We start from the raw sequence: 15,134 nt of genomic DNA, 5'->3' as shown, positions 1-15,134 counted from the left end.
GATCGGAATTTGTGTCCGGCAATGAGCTGAAGCATAAAGCGCCGTGTGATACTGACACGATGAAGTGGCGTCATTGCTGCCGTGCGACGCTGTCGATAGTTGTACATCTGTTCGCATACGTCATCACACTGCGACACCGGCAGGATGTCGATGCGGCGCTGAATCTGTGTGCGAATAACTGAGAATCCTCTGGTTCATGTATAAACTTCCAGTAAATCTATAAGTAGTGTCAGTGTGTTTGATAGTCTTTTTTTCCTAAAGTACCTGATAAGTGTTTACAACAAAAGAATAAAACTAACTGAAAATGAGTTATCGCTAGTAATATTTATCTTTCCGTCTTGTTGTTACCTTACTGAATGAGTATTATAAATCATTTAAATAACAGTGAACACGATGGCATCTTGATCGATTGCGAGTGGCAGCATGTGGAGGCTGAACGCAGTCCGCCACAAGGCGCGTGGTCGGAACACCGCCGGGGAAGAGTTCAGGTTAAAGAGGCGAGAGCAAGAAAGAGGTGAATATCAAGTAATTCTCCGGCAGTTGTTGTCCATTTTTCTTCCAGTTTTCCTGGTTAGTTATCTGATTTCCCCTGAAATTTATAATATAAATACAATTTTAACGAAGTCAATGTGATTGCCTATTATTCAAACATTTATAATTAAAAGACACCAAAACTGGTTATGGAAGATGGTTTTCCGGCTTTGTTGCCTTCCTTCAGTCTGTCGTGCTGCTTCCTCTGCCTTCAGAGTTCAGGCAGGCACGGAAGGACCAGCAATTAGTGAGTAAAAGACTCATTGAAGAAGATGAGGAGGAAGATGAAGGAGCCATGGATACAGCAGATAGTAAGCTGTGGAAAGACCAGGTACCTCTCGATCATTCTACGTTCAGTACAATATTAGTTTCCATGGATATCAGTGCTGGCACAAGTTTTATATCAAGGTTGGCAGTCATGGAGTAGATGTGTGGTCCGATAGGCTGCTTAAACTGCATCCTGAATGATTGTAATCTCCAGGGATTTGTGATCTGCTGCAATTCCATTGCTAGGAATTGGTGGAATTATTGCAAGGAGTCCAGCATGGTGGAGAAAAACGGGCCAGTAACCTGCGAACGCTGAGGAAAGTCCTGCGAAGCCCTGAGGCTCAGCTCATCCTCATCGGGTATAGCGAAGTGCAGCACTCCCCAGTAACCCCCAGCTGAGTCACGTAACCAAGCCTTTCTGGTCTAATTTTATACTTGCTGGTGGCAAACTAGTTAGAATGGCTGCTGCATAAAAATGACTTCGATTGAACTGTATTGATCTTAAAACTAAAAGATATAAGTTATAAAAGCAGGACATGCCTGCATGTGGAGTCTGACGGATTTTGTTTTATTAGGTTTTGTAACAGTAACATTGTACTCCCATTCTGTGCTGGATGGCAGCAGGGGGAAATAATTCAATATTTCAAGTGAAGAAACAGTAAAGCAGGGAGTTAAGCCTAGTGCCTGTGTTTCAGGCTGGAGAACAGCATGCAGGTTTTGGTGGGGCTCCTCAGTGGCTCCAGTGCGCAGTGCCAACTGGAAGCTGCTCACTGCGTGCACCAGCTGTCCAGCTCGACCTGTGCCCGTGTTGGGGCTGCCTGCCTGCCAGCCACGCCCTACCTGATCACCTACCTGTCGGGACAGAATGCCAAGTTCACGGTGAGCACTTTGAGCCCTTCCTACTGAAGGTCCCATCATCACTGTAATTGTGTTGGTTTTGACTCCGCCTCCTTAACTATTAAAGCATACACGGTCCCGTTCTGACTGGTTGTGCTGCTGGTTGGCTGTTTCGTCAGTATACCTACTGTGTCTCTGTCATTGATGGGCTGTGGTTGATCACTCCTGTCCCCGTGGCTAATTGCTGTGGCATGTGCTTCGTGTAGGAGCTGTGCTTGTACACCTTGGGTAACCTGTGTGCAGGAAACATGGCAGTGAGGGACAAAGTTCTGGCTCAGGGGATTATCCCAGCACTAGCCGTCTGTATCCAGGTGAGCTCACTTGCATTCCAGCCCTTTGGTCTGGCCGTTGGCCCTTTTGTCTGGCACTGTTTGCAGGTCAGGTTTGTCTGGCTTTCACAGGTGTGCATTCATAGTCTTCTGTGTGCTCATATTGTGGACTGCTCAGACCTCTCCCTCTTTCTCACTTTATCTCCAAATCTTGGCACCCAGAGACCAAACCTAGCGGTTGTGGAAGCTGTGGGATTCATTGTAGCTCAGCTGCTCCAGGCTAAAGATGCTTCAGAGAAGATCATTCCGTGAGTCTCGATGTCTGCTTTAAGTATCTTTGACTTAACAGCCCTTGAGCTAGCATTTATGCTGTATTCACCAGTTTTTTTTTCCCCCATAAGTTTTTTTTTTTTTTTTTTTTTTTTTTTTAAATCATTTTGCACCATGTAGTGTTGGACAAAATTACTTTTCATGAACCATTTGCTATTTTTTTTTACTCCACTAGATGGTGCTCTTGGTTGCTTTGGGACATGCTTTGTGCCCTTTTTGAACAGGGAGCACCATCTAGTGGGGTCAAAAATATAGTAAATGTTTAGTGACGTGTCATTTTGTCCATCACTAGGTCCATGTATTATAAATTTCTCTTCAAGGAGTTGCTAGAGTCTGTGAACATGCTCATCAGGGGGTCGTCTGTGGTTTGAGTTCTAGTTCTGGAGGATCAGTGTGGATTTATGATTGTGGCTTTGCTCCATAGACTGGTCATGAGTTCTGGGCTGACTCTTCACCTCCTGGCTGCCCTGCAGCCTCAGCCCGAGTACGGAATGGGAGCAGCCATTGAGTATGCCTGGTGTCTGCATTACCTGGCTTGCTGGTGAGTGTGTCTCTTGAGTCACCAGGTTAATCAGAAGAGGCCAGTTTACACACCATACTACTGCTCTCTCGCACACAGCGACAAGGCCTCTGAAGCGCTTATAAGCCAAGGAGCTGTATCGCAGTGCAGTTCCCTGCTGATAACACTAGGTGGTGCTGTGGCCACAGGTAACACCGAGGAGGGCATAGAGCTGGTAAGAGCCGTGTAAACATTAAATGCATCACATCAGTTTCAAAACCATTTCCTAATAAAACTACCAATAAAATCTGTATAGATTAACTGCTGCAGTAAAAGATAAAGTAAGGAATAAATGCATTCTTGTATAAAGGTACCGCCCTGCCCCCCTACAGCTAATCTGGCCATTACTGCGCTGTGTCGGCAACCTGCTGGCAGGCAGCGCACTGGAATGCTGCGCCTCGCAGCTGACGGACAGCCGACTGCTGGCTGCGCTCTGCATACTGGCGCAGACCTTTCTGCAGCCGCACCCTGGCCTGGCTAGAGAGAGCCTCTGGGTCCTAAACAACTTAACAGGTAGAGAATGAAGGGCAGTTCATACTTCCTTTCCCCACTTGTGCTTTGATGCTGCAGACGGTCGTCCGCCCGGCAGCTTGTGTTCATACTACATTTGGCTGCAAATGTGGAGGTTGCGGTTGGTGTGTGCATGCAACAGCGATATTCCACCAGACCAGCAGAGGGCAGTATAGTAAAACGGATACATTTTAAACAATTTTAAAGTCATTAGTCTAGGCTTGGGTGGCACTATAATAATATAGCATACCCCGGTATACGGAATTCCTTACGACAAAGTGTTTTAAATATATATACGCCCAATTTTATCTCTGATATTTCAAAGTTTCAGAATACTGCTGCTTTTTAATGTACTGTATACCTCGGTATAATGTCCGGACAGTATGAAAATGTAGATATGCAGGTACCTCCGACCTTCCTCATACAGCTACTACAACAACAACTTTTCTTCCTCTACTTGTCGGTGACCACTGATCTCTGAGAGTGAAGAGGGCCACCTACTGGAAATGCCTAATCAATTATGTTGTACATGCATAGTACAATTTCCGGATAGACATAAAAATCTGGGCTATTTGCGCGCGGTGGGCAGCCCAATTTCCATCATGTCCCCTCCGCAAACGAAAGCGCACGCGTGAATCGGCCTTAAGATGGTCAGTGAGTTTTGATTGCTGGGACCAAGATAAATAAAAACTCTTTGTGTCCATCAAGCACATTCTTTTAGTATAAAATATTTCAGTAATAAAACTACAAAACAACATGTATTTCAATGATTTTTACGACATTGTAGTAGTAACCAGCAGAGGTTAAGCAGTATAACTAACCTGACTGATTCTGGTTTCATTCCCTTTGCGTTCTGGTTGAATCCTGTTCTCTCTTCAGTGGATTCCAGTGTTTTCAGCTCTGCTGTGCTCTACCTGTCTTTGGTCCCGAGTTTGATCCAGCTGCTGCCGTTTTCCAAGGGGATCAATACCATGGTTAGCAGCCTCTGAGGAGATGACCGAATTGTTTTTCTAGCTTTTTAAAATTAAGTAATTTCATCCAAAATTACTTGCAGTTCTGGCCATTGCAACTTTGCTGCATGTTGGCTTGTGGGAACAGCGTCAGGTGTATCCTGAATCTTGAACCAGGTCAATGATATATTCCTAACCTTTAGGCTATCTGCTTTTTTTTGGTATATTGTATTTGGCACCTGTTTCTCAGAGGTGGAGATTTCAGGTCCAGAAAGTACAAATCCAAGCCAAGATTTTGTTTCAACCAACCAGTTGAGTCCTCTGTGACTGTGACTCTTTATACTCAACTGGCTGGTTGAAACAAAATCTTGGTCTGGATTTGTACTATCTGGACCTGAAATCTCCAGCTCTGCTGTTTTGTGAGACTATTTCTTATATTTATTAAACAGAGCCCCTGTGTTGACATTTCTGGTTACACCTAGCAAATGTCACCTGTGTATAGGTGCTGCAGGTCCTGGCTAATGTTGCCTATCAGGGGACAGAGTACTGCGTCCAGCTTACCCACAGTGGGCTGCTACCTGCTTTGTGTGCCACTCTCAAGATGGCCGACCCAGCTGTGGTGACGCTTAGTCTGGAAGTGCTCTGCATGCTGCTGGCCAGCAGCTCTCAGGTACAGTCTTATAATCTCCCAGCTGTCTTGCAGTTAAAGCTAGACAGCAACAATAAATGGTTTACCCCTTCTGTAGCGATGGCCAAATGAAGCTTCATGAACCATTTGCTGTATTTTCTTCCACCATTGCTCTCTATTAAAAAGGTTCCATGCCCCAAAGCAAAGTAGAGCGCCATCTAGTGGGGTCAAAAAATACAGCAAATGGTTCATGAGGCATCATTCTGTCCATTGTCCATCAATAATCGTCGCACTATGTCAGGCTTCTGTTGGATTGTCTTCCGCAGGCTGCAGAAGAGTTTGTGAGGCTGGGAGGCTCTGCGGCTCTGGAAGCCATGCGATATAACAGCCAAGACGAGCTGCGCCTCCGAGCCTCTTACCTTCTGGAGCATCACCTACCTGCCTATAGCCAAGTGAGAAGCATCTGCCTGTACTTCAGGAATCGGCACAAAGCATGCTGTTGTGTCCACTCTGATTTCAAAACATTATTTTGTGTACTTACTGCATACCGTGCTAAAGTGCACTTGCTACGATCAGCAGTTAACCATTCTGTTTCCTTTTTCCTTTCAGTCATAGAGGTAAAAACCCCAGCATTGTGACAGTTCAGCGTCGGGACTGTCTCTGGTGTCATGGGAGGATGAAGGATGACCATTATGCTGCCAGATGTGCGATTTTCAGAAAAGTTTTAAATACTGGTTTTGATAGATTGTTTCTGTATCTTACAGTGTGACTAAATAAAATATATATGCATTTCTAATAAATGTGTGTTTTATTCAATTGGTCCTCCGTATGCCTGGTTTCCATATACAGATCAAGAATAAAAAAAAAATTCATTCCAAAAAGTAAAACTTGAATTTGTCACATGCTGAGCACTAATCTGTATCCATGCGAATCTACTGAACACCACTCATAATCATTATACAAGGCCAGTATTAACGTGTGTGTGTGTGTGAGAGAGAGAGATTGATATTTTCTATATGTACTGTGAAGGGTGCATCTGCTGAACATGATACAATACAGTACAACACAATACAGTGAAATCCCGTTATAGTGGACTCACTAATAACGGAATATCGTTTATAACGGACGAGGTCCGCTTGTTACGGCCGCGCACCTTTACGAACATGCAGAAAAAGCATCAGATATAGCGGACTGGCATATAACGGAATTTCGCTTATAACGGACCAACAATTTGGTCCCCAGGGCTGCTTTTAGCTGTAGTTTTGTTCCGCTATAACGGACATACAGGCTCCGCCTACAAGGCGTGTGGCGTGCCGGTGATATCCAGCGCAGATACATAGTCGGGATTATTAATAGTCACGCATCTGATCAGGTAAAGTTGGATTGCTACATGTACAGTATAATAATCTATACCACAAGTGTCTGCTGGGGTGCGGCATGAGTAAATGGTGTCCTGTAGTTGTGTTCTGAGCAAACAGCAACTCTGGATATAACGGACTTTGGATATAACGGACTGTTTTGCCAGGTCCCTTGAAGTCCGTTATAATGGAATTGTACTGTATAACTGTACCTACTTTGACCCCTCCTATCTCTGATATTTAGAAAGTTTATTACAAGAAGAGGTCTCCTGTTAATCTTAACCAGAGCCAATATTAAGAATATAATAATAATAAATTATATATATCTCGTTTACTTCGGGGGGCCTTTGGTGAAGGACTTTACCTCAGGATCTTGTTCATAGCTGATGGTAAGAAGAAAGGTGAGATTGACAGATTGGTTTGGTCACTGCAGTTTTGTGGGTACTAAGGTGGTCTGTGGTGGTAGAGAGACCCTAAACCGATACTCTCCTATGGTTATTTACTGTGGGTAATGACCAAAAACACAAGGGTGTGAATACAAGGGGCTGAAGTGAGAATTATTTTGGCAACATTGCTGGACCCACTCTCTCTGATGGGGTGAGAAATTCGGAGATCCAGCGGGACCTCAAAATTGAGCTGTTGCCCCTTCAGCTCAAGAGGTGTCAGCTGAGATACTCTGAGTGTCATATAAATACGGCTCGCAAAGGAACTGTTCCTAGCATGGTAGAAAATCTGGTCTGACCTGCTATGGATTATGTCGCTGTGACCTTAGTCATGAAAACCTGTGGGATAATTATGATGATTTTGCCTCAGCGTGAAGACATGTACGACTGTATCAGACAGACTTTCCCGTAGACCAGTTGGTGATGCAATAATGCCTGGGGCACCGAGTAACCCCTTTCGTACAAGGCCGTTCAGACGTGCGCTACAGCAACACAAGGGAAATCCCGATTCCCAAACCCTTCATAGACTGTGAACTGGCATTTTTAAGTAATCACAAGTGTTATTCTGAGTATTACTTATCTGGGCAAACAGCTGCCTTGACAGCCTTTTATATACATTGTTTAAGCTTTCGCACAAAACAAAAAAAGTTTGCGAAAACAACCGTATTTTATATTTTAGAAAACCCAGCCTTTAATATTTTATGAATAGCACAAATTACACTTAAATTATTTGTTTGTATATGTCCTAAATTACCTACTCCCAGGAATTTTGAGTTGTCCTCCACCATTTTAATCTGTCATAATAATTTAGGCACTTTAGCTATAAGCCTGAAAACATTTGCTTTTAAAATATTTTTCCCCATCATTTGTTTGATCGTATCTAGTGCTGCTAATTTCATAAATAGGCCTAAATTTGTTCTAGTAAATATTTATTGCATTTCACGTGGGTTTTTTGCATTGCCATAACATTGTTTTGAATAAAGCAGTTTTACATAATGGCAATGAAAAACACGATGTATCACTTTTTTCACGTATACGTCCTACAGTACGTAACGTGATAGATGCCTCGTTGGGGCAGCCCCAGCTATGAGTCAAGGTAATTTCTGGTAGCCACAACCAATCACATTTCCTCCTTCCACCAAGATTTGTGGTATGTCACCCAATCAGTGCTAAGAAAAAATCACAACCAATGAATTCCGCCGTCCAAAATTGCCGATCATTCATCTGGCATTCGGTGCTGATAATCTCCAGCGTTTTCTCAAATGCTCTTAACAGCTTAGGATAAAAGTTGGTCACCGCTGGTCCAAGTCAGAAAAGTTTGCAGTATTTCAGTCTGTATTTCGACACAAACTGCTCAAGACGTAAAGGTATGCAAATTGCACTTTTTAAAATACTGGTGATTTGCGCTCAAGTAATGCATCTTTATATACAGAAGCCTATAATAACATGCTATATATTTGTTGTTATTTCATTTTTATTTTCTCTCATTTAATTAGTTTTGCATTAAGTCATTTATTCCATAGTTTTCATCTTTTGGCTTCTTATAGTCTTATTTAGTATTTAACCTTAGTTTACTAATTAAGCTTTTGTTGTCTTTATTACAGAGTTTCAGGATTGGGTCAGGCTTACACATCACTGCATGTTGAACTTGCATAACTGTACATAATTAAAATCTAGCAGAATCTTAGATACAGGAAAAGAGATAAGTCTTCTCATTCTTCCACTGAGCACTTTCATTTCATTTCATTTTTATCCATCATTTTTAATTTGTGCTTTAGATTGTGTTTTTATTTGGTACTTATGTATTTTCTTTTAATTCATGCTTTTTTGTAAAGCACTTTGAATGGCCTTGTGTATGAAAATGTGCTTTATAAATAAACTTGCCTTGCCTAATAGTTACTTAATTTATTTTTTATGCGTGTCTTCTTCACATTTAACAATGACAGAACAAAGGTAGCCTTGGCTTGCTTGTATGTGGCAGCCTTTGCAGTAATATTGTTACTTTTTTCAAAGATAAATGTTAATTTCATGTCTACTATCTCGTACCCCAAAGCTATAAACATATAACATGTAAAACTTTGCTCTTCATTATTATTTTTATAACCAGTCGTACAGCACGTTAAATTACTATTTTGGAAATGCAAAAATAAGTACTGTAAGTAAACATTCAATATTCAAGAGAATCGCTGTATTTAAATTACATTTAAAACAGAGTTCAGGTGTTAAAATGATTTATGCAGTACACTATAAAAATAAAGTTAAATGAATCTATATAAACAAAATTTCAGGTTGAGTTAAAATGTTCCAGATGGGGCTTGAATTTGCTACCCTCAGATCCATGCTTCCTGTGTCAAAAACAGGTTGTGTGTCATTTTTATAATGTTCCACATGTAATGCACAGCTGAACCAACAATGCCTCTTTTCTGTCCTCCCCCTCTTTGTTTTTTCTCTTTCCCTTGTTTTCCCCTTCTTTCTGCCCCCCGCCCAAAAAAATGGATTCTCAACCCTGATTGGCTGGAATGGGAAATTTTGGACAATGTTGGAGCTCAATGGTTATAATTTTGTCAGAGAAATGGAGAGGCATCTGACTGCAGGAGGAGCCTGAGAGCGAGTCTTCTCTGTCAGCACCCAGACCACTTTAAGGTTTAAAGAATGACTGGCACAGTAGCGAAACGTAAACAACGGATCCTGTCACAATGTTGTTACATTTTCGAGAATAAAGTATTGGGACCTGAGAGTGGAATACATGCTCTCAGAACCCTCCACTGCGCTCTCAGGTCCCTCCTACAGCCAGGTGCTCCTGGAGAGATGGGGATTCTCAGCACCGATTGGCAGGTGAAAGATGGGCTATTTTGGACAACAGCTAAACTCATTGGCTGTGAATGCTGGAAAGTGGTGGAGGCAGATGGCTGAAGATGCACAGAAGATCGATCACAGTTTTGATCACAGCAGATAACTTTTTTAAATCTAGACTTTACTATTATTTTATTAGTAGATTAGTAGATTATTTCTTGGGGGCAATTTTTCTTTGTGGAACTCAGGAGGAATCCATTAAATGGATGGCTGGCTTTTACCTCTGAATTCTTAAAAAAAGTGGGTATTGTTCTGTAACGGAGAGTGAGTACTATTCTGTGACTGAGAGTGGGGTACTGTTCTGTAACTGACAGTCGGGTACTACCCTGTAACTGAGAGTCGGGTACTGTCCTGTAACTGAGAGTGGGGTACTATTCTGTGACTGAGAGTGGGTACTGTTCTGTTATTGCTTGAAATACATTTTTTTTAATTCTGTCTGTCTATCTGCCTGTCTAAGTAATTACATTTGTAAAAAAAAATAAAAAATCGTAAAACACGAAAGGCTATAATGTTGAAATTTAGCAAAGATAATGGTTGTTACATGTCTACTTAAAACATGTTTAATGCCCACCCAGTTTGGAGATGCTTTCAACTATTTGAACGAACAGTGCTTTTCCTAAATTTGCTCGCAGTGAAAAAGAACCTCAAAATGCTAACAAACATTTTGATGATAGATGACAAAAACAGTCAATAGTGAAGATGGTCTTTGGTTTGCTGTTTTTTAACCATATAATCAACAGCAATAAGTAATCTTCAGTCCTACAATATAATGTATATTTAGGGTAGCTGCTTAGTTCCTCTACTTTATAATCAAGAGTAACAGCAAGCACTTTGTCTCACTATATAATCAATATTAACAGCAGGTTCTTTATCCTGCTGCTATGTAATTAATACTAACAGTAGCTATTCAGTCCATCAACCCTGTAATCAAGTCATATTATCCCCCAATTCGTTCTACCATCCCATCAACTGTAACAGCAGCTATCCCTTGTTTCTGAAGTATTTTGTGCTCCTATATGAAGTTATGTCCTGTACATTTATTTCAACAGCAGACCGCTGGAATGCTACTGTTCTAAATGTGTTAAAAATGGAGTAAGGTTTTAAATAATCTGGGTTTTCTGCACTCATGTACGCTTGGCACTTCAGATGTGAGGAGTTATTCTGCTTTTTTTAGAAGCAATTAAAGTAGTTTTTTCCCAAAAACCTGAAGCATGTAGGTACAGCTGTTTGTCAGACCCACCTGGTTGAGCTTTCAGACATCAGACAGAGCAGGACACATTCGCACCCAAAGGACACAGCCACTCTCTGTCCGACCACAGGTGAGCGTAATGATGGGGGCTGATCCTGACAGGCTCGCTTCTGATGGCCAAACACAGGGCCTTTTCAGAACCTGGCAGTGTTGGACTGAACAGTACTGAACTACGGTGGTGGGTTGTGTTATTGGACGATGTTTTGATGTGAAAGAATCAACCTTTTTTGTCTCTATGTATGTTATATGAAGCAATACTGCAGTTCAAAAAGTTGTCTCTTCAAATAGTATTGAAACAAAATAGAGTATACAGAGTATACAGTTTCTGGGGTTTACTATGGCACTTTGAGTAACACGCATGCTGGTCCATAGACAAAGCAGACCGGCGGCCTGGTTCCACCTTCATTATTCCACAGAGGTGCTAATATTCCTGGGAACCGCGCAGCACATGGGTTTTGGAACTTTGAACGAATTTAAGTCGAGTTTGAAAATTCATCTTTTCGTCTTTTGATGTTTTTTTCTGCTTTTGATATGTGTTGTTCGTATTCCTATTCATCTTGGATTTGTTTGATTTTGTGTACAGCCTCAGTTTTTTTAAACGTGTTCTGTAAATAAATTTAGATTTGATTTGAAGCCTGAACAATGCATTAAAAGCTTTTCTATAATCTGGTTTCTTTGAAGCAGAACCTACACCCAGGTTTACAATATGTCTTGCAGACTTTTACAGTTATATTGCAGTAGTATAACTATGTAGTCTTGGTCAGGCCGGCTAGTTAGGTTCTTACTGTTTTACCCTGACTACGCACTTGTTGCTTTGTCTTTCTGTGGTTGACCAAGGTTCTGTAGTGGCAGGATAATAAATAACCACTGGTGTTCAAATGGTTTTTGCGTTTTATTTCTTGGGGGCAGTTTTTCTTTGTGGAACTCAGGAGGAATCCATTAAATGGATGGGTGGCTTTTACCTCTGAATTCTTTGAATTCTTAAAAAAAAGTGGTTCTGTAACGGAGAGTGAGTACTATTCTGTGACTGAGAGTGGGGTACTGTTCTGTAACTGACAGTCGGGTACTACCCTGTAACTGAGAGTGGGGTACTGTTCTGTAACTGAGAGTGGGGTACTACCCTGTAACTGAGAGTGGGGTACTACCTTGTAACTGAGAGTGGGGTACTGTTCTGTAACTGAGAGTGGGGTACTACCCTGTAACTGAGAGTGGGGTACTGTCCTGTAACTGAGAGTGGGGTACTGTTCTGTAACTGAGAGTCGGGTACTACCCTGTAACTGAGAGTGGGGTACTACCTTGTAACTGAGAGTGGGGTACTGTCCTGTAACTGAGAGTGGGGTACTACCCTGTAACTGAGAGTGGGGTACTGTCCTGTAACTGAGAGTGGGGTACTGTTCTGTAACTGAGAGTCGGGTACTACCCTGTAACTGAGAGTCGGGTACTGTTCTGTGACTGAGAGTGCAGTACTGTTCTGTAACTGAGAGTGGGGTACTGTCCTGTAAGTGAGAGTGGGGTACTATTCTGTAACTGAGAGTGCAGTACTGTTCTGTAACTGAGAGTCGGGTACTGTCCTGTAAGTGAGAGTGGGGTACTGTTCTGTAACTGAGAGTGGGGTACTACCCTGTAACTGAGAGTGGGGTACTACCTTGTAACTGAGAGTGGGGTACTGTTCTGTAACTGAGAGTGGGGTACTACCCTGTAACTGAGAGTGGGGTACTGTCCTGTAACTGAGAGTGGGGTACTGTTCTGTAACTGAGAGTCGGGTACTACCCTGTAACTGAGAGTGGGGTACTACCTTGTAACTGAGAGTGGGGTACTGTCCTGTAACTGAGAGTGGGGTACTACCCTGTAACTGAGAGTGGGGTACTGTCCTGTAACTGAGAGTGGGGTACTGTTCTGTAACTGAGAGTCGGGTACTACCCTGTAACTGAGAGTCGGGTACTGTTCTGTGACTGAGAGTGCAGTACTGTTCTGTAACTGAGAGTGGGGTACTGTCCTGTAAGTGAGAGTGGGGTACTATTCTGTAACTGAGAGTGCAGTACTGTTCTGTAACTGAGAGTCGGGTACTGTCCTGTAAGTGAGAGTGGGGTACTATTCTGTAACTGAGAGTGCAGTACTGTTCTGTAACTGAGAGTCGGGTACTGTCCTGTACGTGATAGTGGGGTACTATTCTGTGACTGAGAGTGGGAATATGAACTTATGCAATTACAATACATTCATTTTTGAAGTATGTACTTATACTGTCTTTACCATATTAAGCTCACATTACCCAGTAAGATTGTCTCAACTCATACATATTCATGGATGGAGCTTATAACAATGAATGACATACACTCACCTAAAGGATTATTAGGAACACCATACTAATACGGTGTTTGACCCCCTTTCGCCTTCAGAACTGCCTTAATTCTACGTGGCATTGATTCAACAAGGTGCTGAAAGCATTCTTTAGAAATGTTGGCCCATATTGATAGGATAGCATCTTGCAGTTGATGGAGATTTGTGGGATGCACATCCAGGGCACGAAGCTCCCGTTCCACCACATCCCAAAGATGCTCTATTGGGTTGAGATCTGGTGACTGTGGGGGCCATTTTAGTACAGTGAACTCATTGTCATGTTCAAGAAACCAATTTGAAATGATTCGAGCTTTGTGACAGGGTGCATTATCCTGCTGGAAGTAGCCATCAGAGGATGGGTACATGGTGGTCATAAAGGGATAGACATGGTCAGAAACAATGCTCAGGTAGGCCGTGGCATTTAAACGATGCCCAATTGGCACTAAAGGGCCTAAAGTGTGCCAAGAAAACATCCCCCACACCATTACACCACCACCACCAGCCTGCACAGTGGTAACAAGGCATGATGGATCCATGTTCTCATTCTGTTTACGCCAAATTCTGACTCTACCATTTGAATGTCTCAACAGAAATCGAGACTCATCAGACCAGGTAACATTTTTCCAGTCTTCAACTGTCCAATTTTGGTGAGCTCGTGCAAATTGTAGCCTCTTTTTCCTATTTGTAGTGGAGATGAGTGGTACCCGGTGGGGTCTTCTGCTGTTGTAGCGCATCCGCCTCAAGGTTGTGCGTGTTGTGGCTTCACAAATGCTTTGCTGCATACCTCGGTTGTAACGAGTGGTTATTTCAGTCAAAGTTACTCTTCTATCAGCTTGAATCAGTCGGCCCATTCTCCTCTGACCTCTAGCATCAACAAGGCATTTTCGCTCACAGGACTGCCGTATACTGGATGTTTTTCCCTTTGCACACCATTCTTTGTAAACCCTAGAAATGGTTGTGCGTGAAAATCCCAGTAACTGAGCAGATTGTGAAATACTCAGACCGGCCCGTCTGGCACCAACAACCACGCCACGCTCAAAATTGCTTAAATCACCTTTCTTTCCCATTCTGACATTCAGTTTGGAGTTCAGGAGATTGTCTTGACCAGGACCACACCCCTAAATGCATTGAAGCAACTGCCATGTGATTGGTTGATTAGATAATTGCATTAATGAGAAATTGAACAGGTGTTCCTAATAATCCTTTAGGTGAGTGTATATATTTAGATATAATTATATAGTTCTGTAATATTGATACAATGCAGTCAGTAAGGGAAAAAATATCTCTGACCTTTAATATAAACTCACAGGCAACCATTAGTGATTTAGACCAGAGATTATGGGCAGGCAATGTTAGGGAATATCTGAAGTCAAAAAGATGGACAGTCAGTCTATTCACAGGGTAGGAGCCAAACTCAATTATGATAATAATAATGATAAAATTTCACCAATTTGTTTTATTCTCAGGTCTAATATCTGCAAGAAGTGGTTTGTCATTATGTTAAGCTGTCGTTTTTTCAGTTAATATTTGTGTGTTTGCTAAATCATGTATGTATTTTATGTTTTTAGTTGTCCTCATTTATGGTTAAGTTTACAAAAAAAGTGTACAAAAAATATATAATTTATAATTTCTCTACCACAGTGTCATCTACAGATTTCAAGGCAAATATTGTGAATGGAAGGAGTCTCTTCTTTGTAAAAAGACTCTGTATGAAGATGATGTTGAATATTTACTTGGTTGGGTTGCTTTTTTGTGTTAGGTCCGTGATGTTTCCATTGAGCCCAAAGGAAATGAGCCAGGTAATCAACTAATCAGCTCAGAAACAGCTATGCCAGGAGTACCATGCTGTCATTGGCCAGATATACTATTTGTCAGGGTGCTAAACTGAACAGGGAAGAAAAATTAGAAGGATCAGCTGTTTGTCTGGTGATCATCATCAGAACTGTGTCTCTG

General features: G+C 42.0%; 1 protein-coding gene across 5 annotated transcripts; it reads left to right on the top strand.

Moving 5' to 3' along the window:
• The first annotated feature begins 75 nt into the window (after positions 1-75).
• Positions 76-5,741, top strand: tmco6 (transmembrane and coiled-coil domains 6). 5 transcript variants are annotated; one of them, XM_023829405.2, is made up of 14 exons: positions 76-198; positions 386-514; positions 747-862; positions 1,045-1,157; positions 1,494-1,677; positions 1,902-2,006; positions 2,187-2,272; positions 2,719-2,835; positions 2,914-3,028; positions 3,186-3,366; positions 4,243-4,337; positions 4,816-4,983; positions 5,268-5,393; positions 5,551-5,741. In XM_023829405.2, exons 2-14 carry the CDS (start codon positions 424-426, stop codon positions 5,554-5,556), a joined length of 1,503 nt encoding a protein of 500 aa, XP_023685173.2. In that variant the 5' UTR covers positions 76-198; positions 386-423; the 3' UTR covers positions 5,557-5,741. The 5 variants fall into 5 exon arrangements, 4 of the variants coding, with proteins under 4 accessions (XP_023685173.2, XP_072573760.1, XP_023685177.2 ...); XM_023829406.2 differs by having other exon boundaries at positions 80-168; XM_072717659.1 differs by lacking the exon at positions 1,902-2,006 and having other exon boundaries at positions 76-514.
• The last annotated feature ends 9,393 nt before the right edge of the window (positions 5,742-15,134 follow it).

The sequence above is a fragment of the Paramormyrops kingsleyae genome, chromosome 10, assembly GCF_048594095.1.
Source record: "Paramormyrops kingsleyae isolate MSU_618 chromosome 10, PKINGS_0.4, whole genome shotgun sequence".
Lineage (NCBI taxonomy): Eukaryota > Metazoa > Chordata > Actinopteri > Osteoglossiformes > Mormyridae > Paramormyrops > Paramormyrops kingsleyae.
Note: the sequence above shows the minus strand (reverse complement) of the source record. Positions and strands in the feature narration are given on the sequence as shown.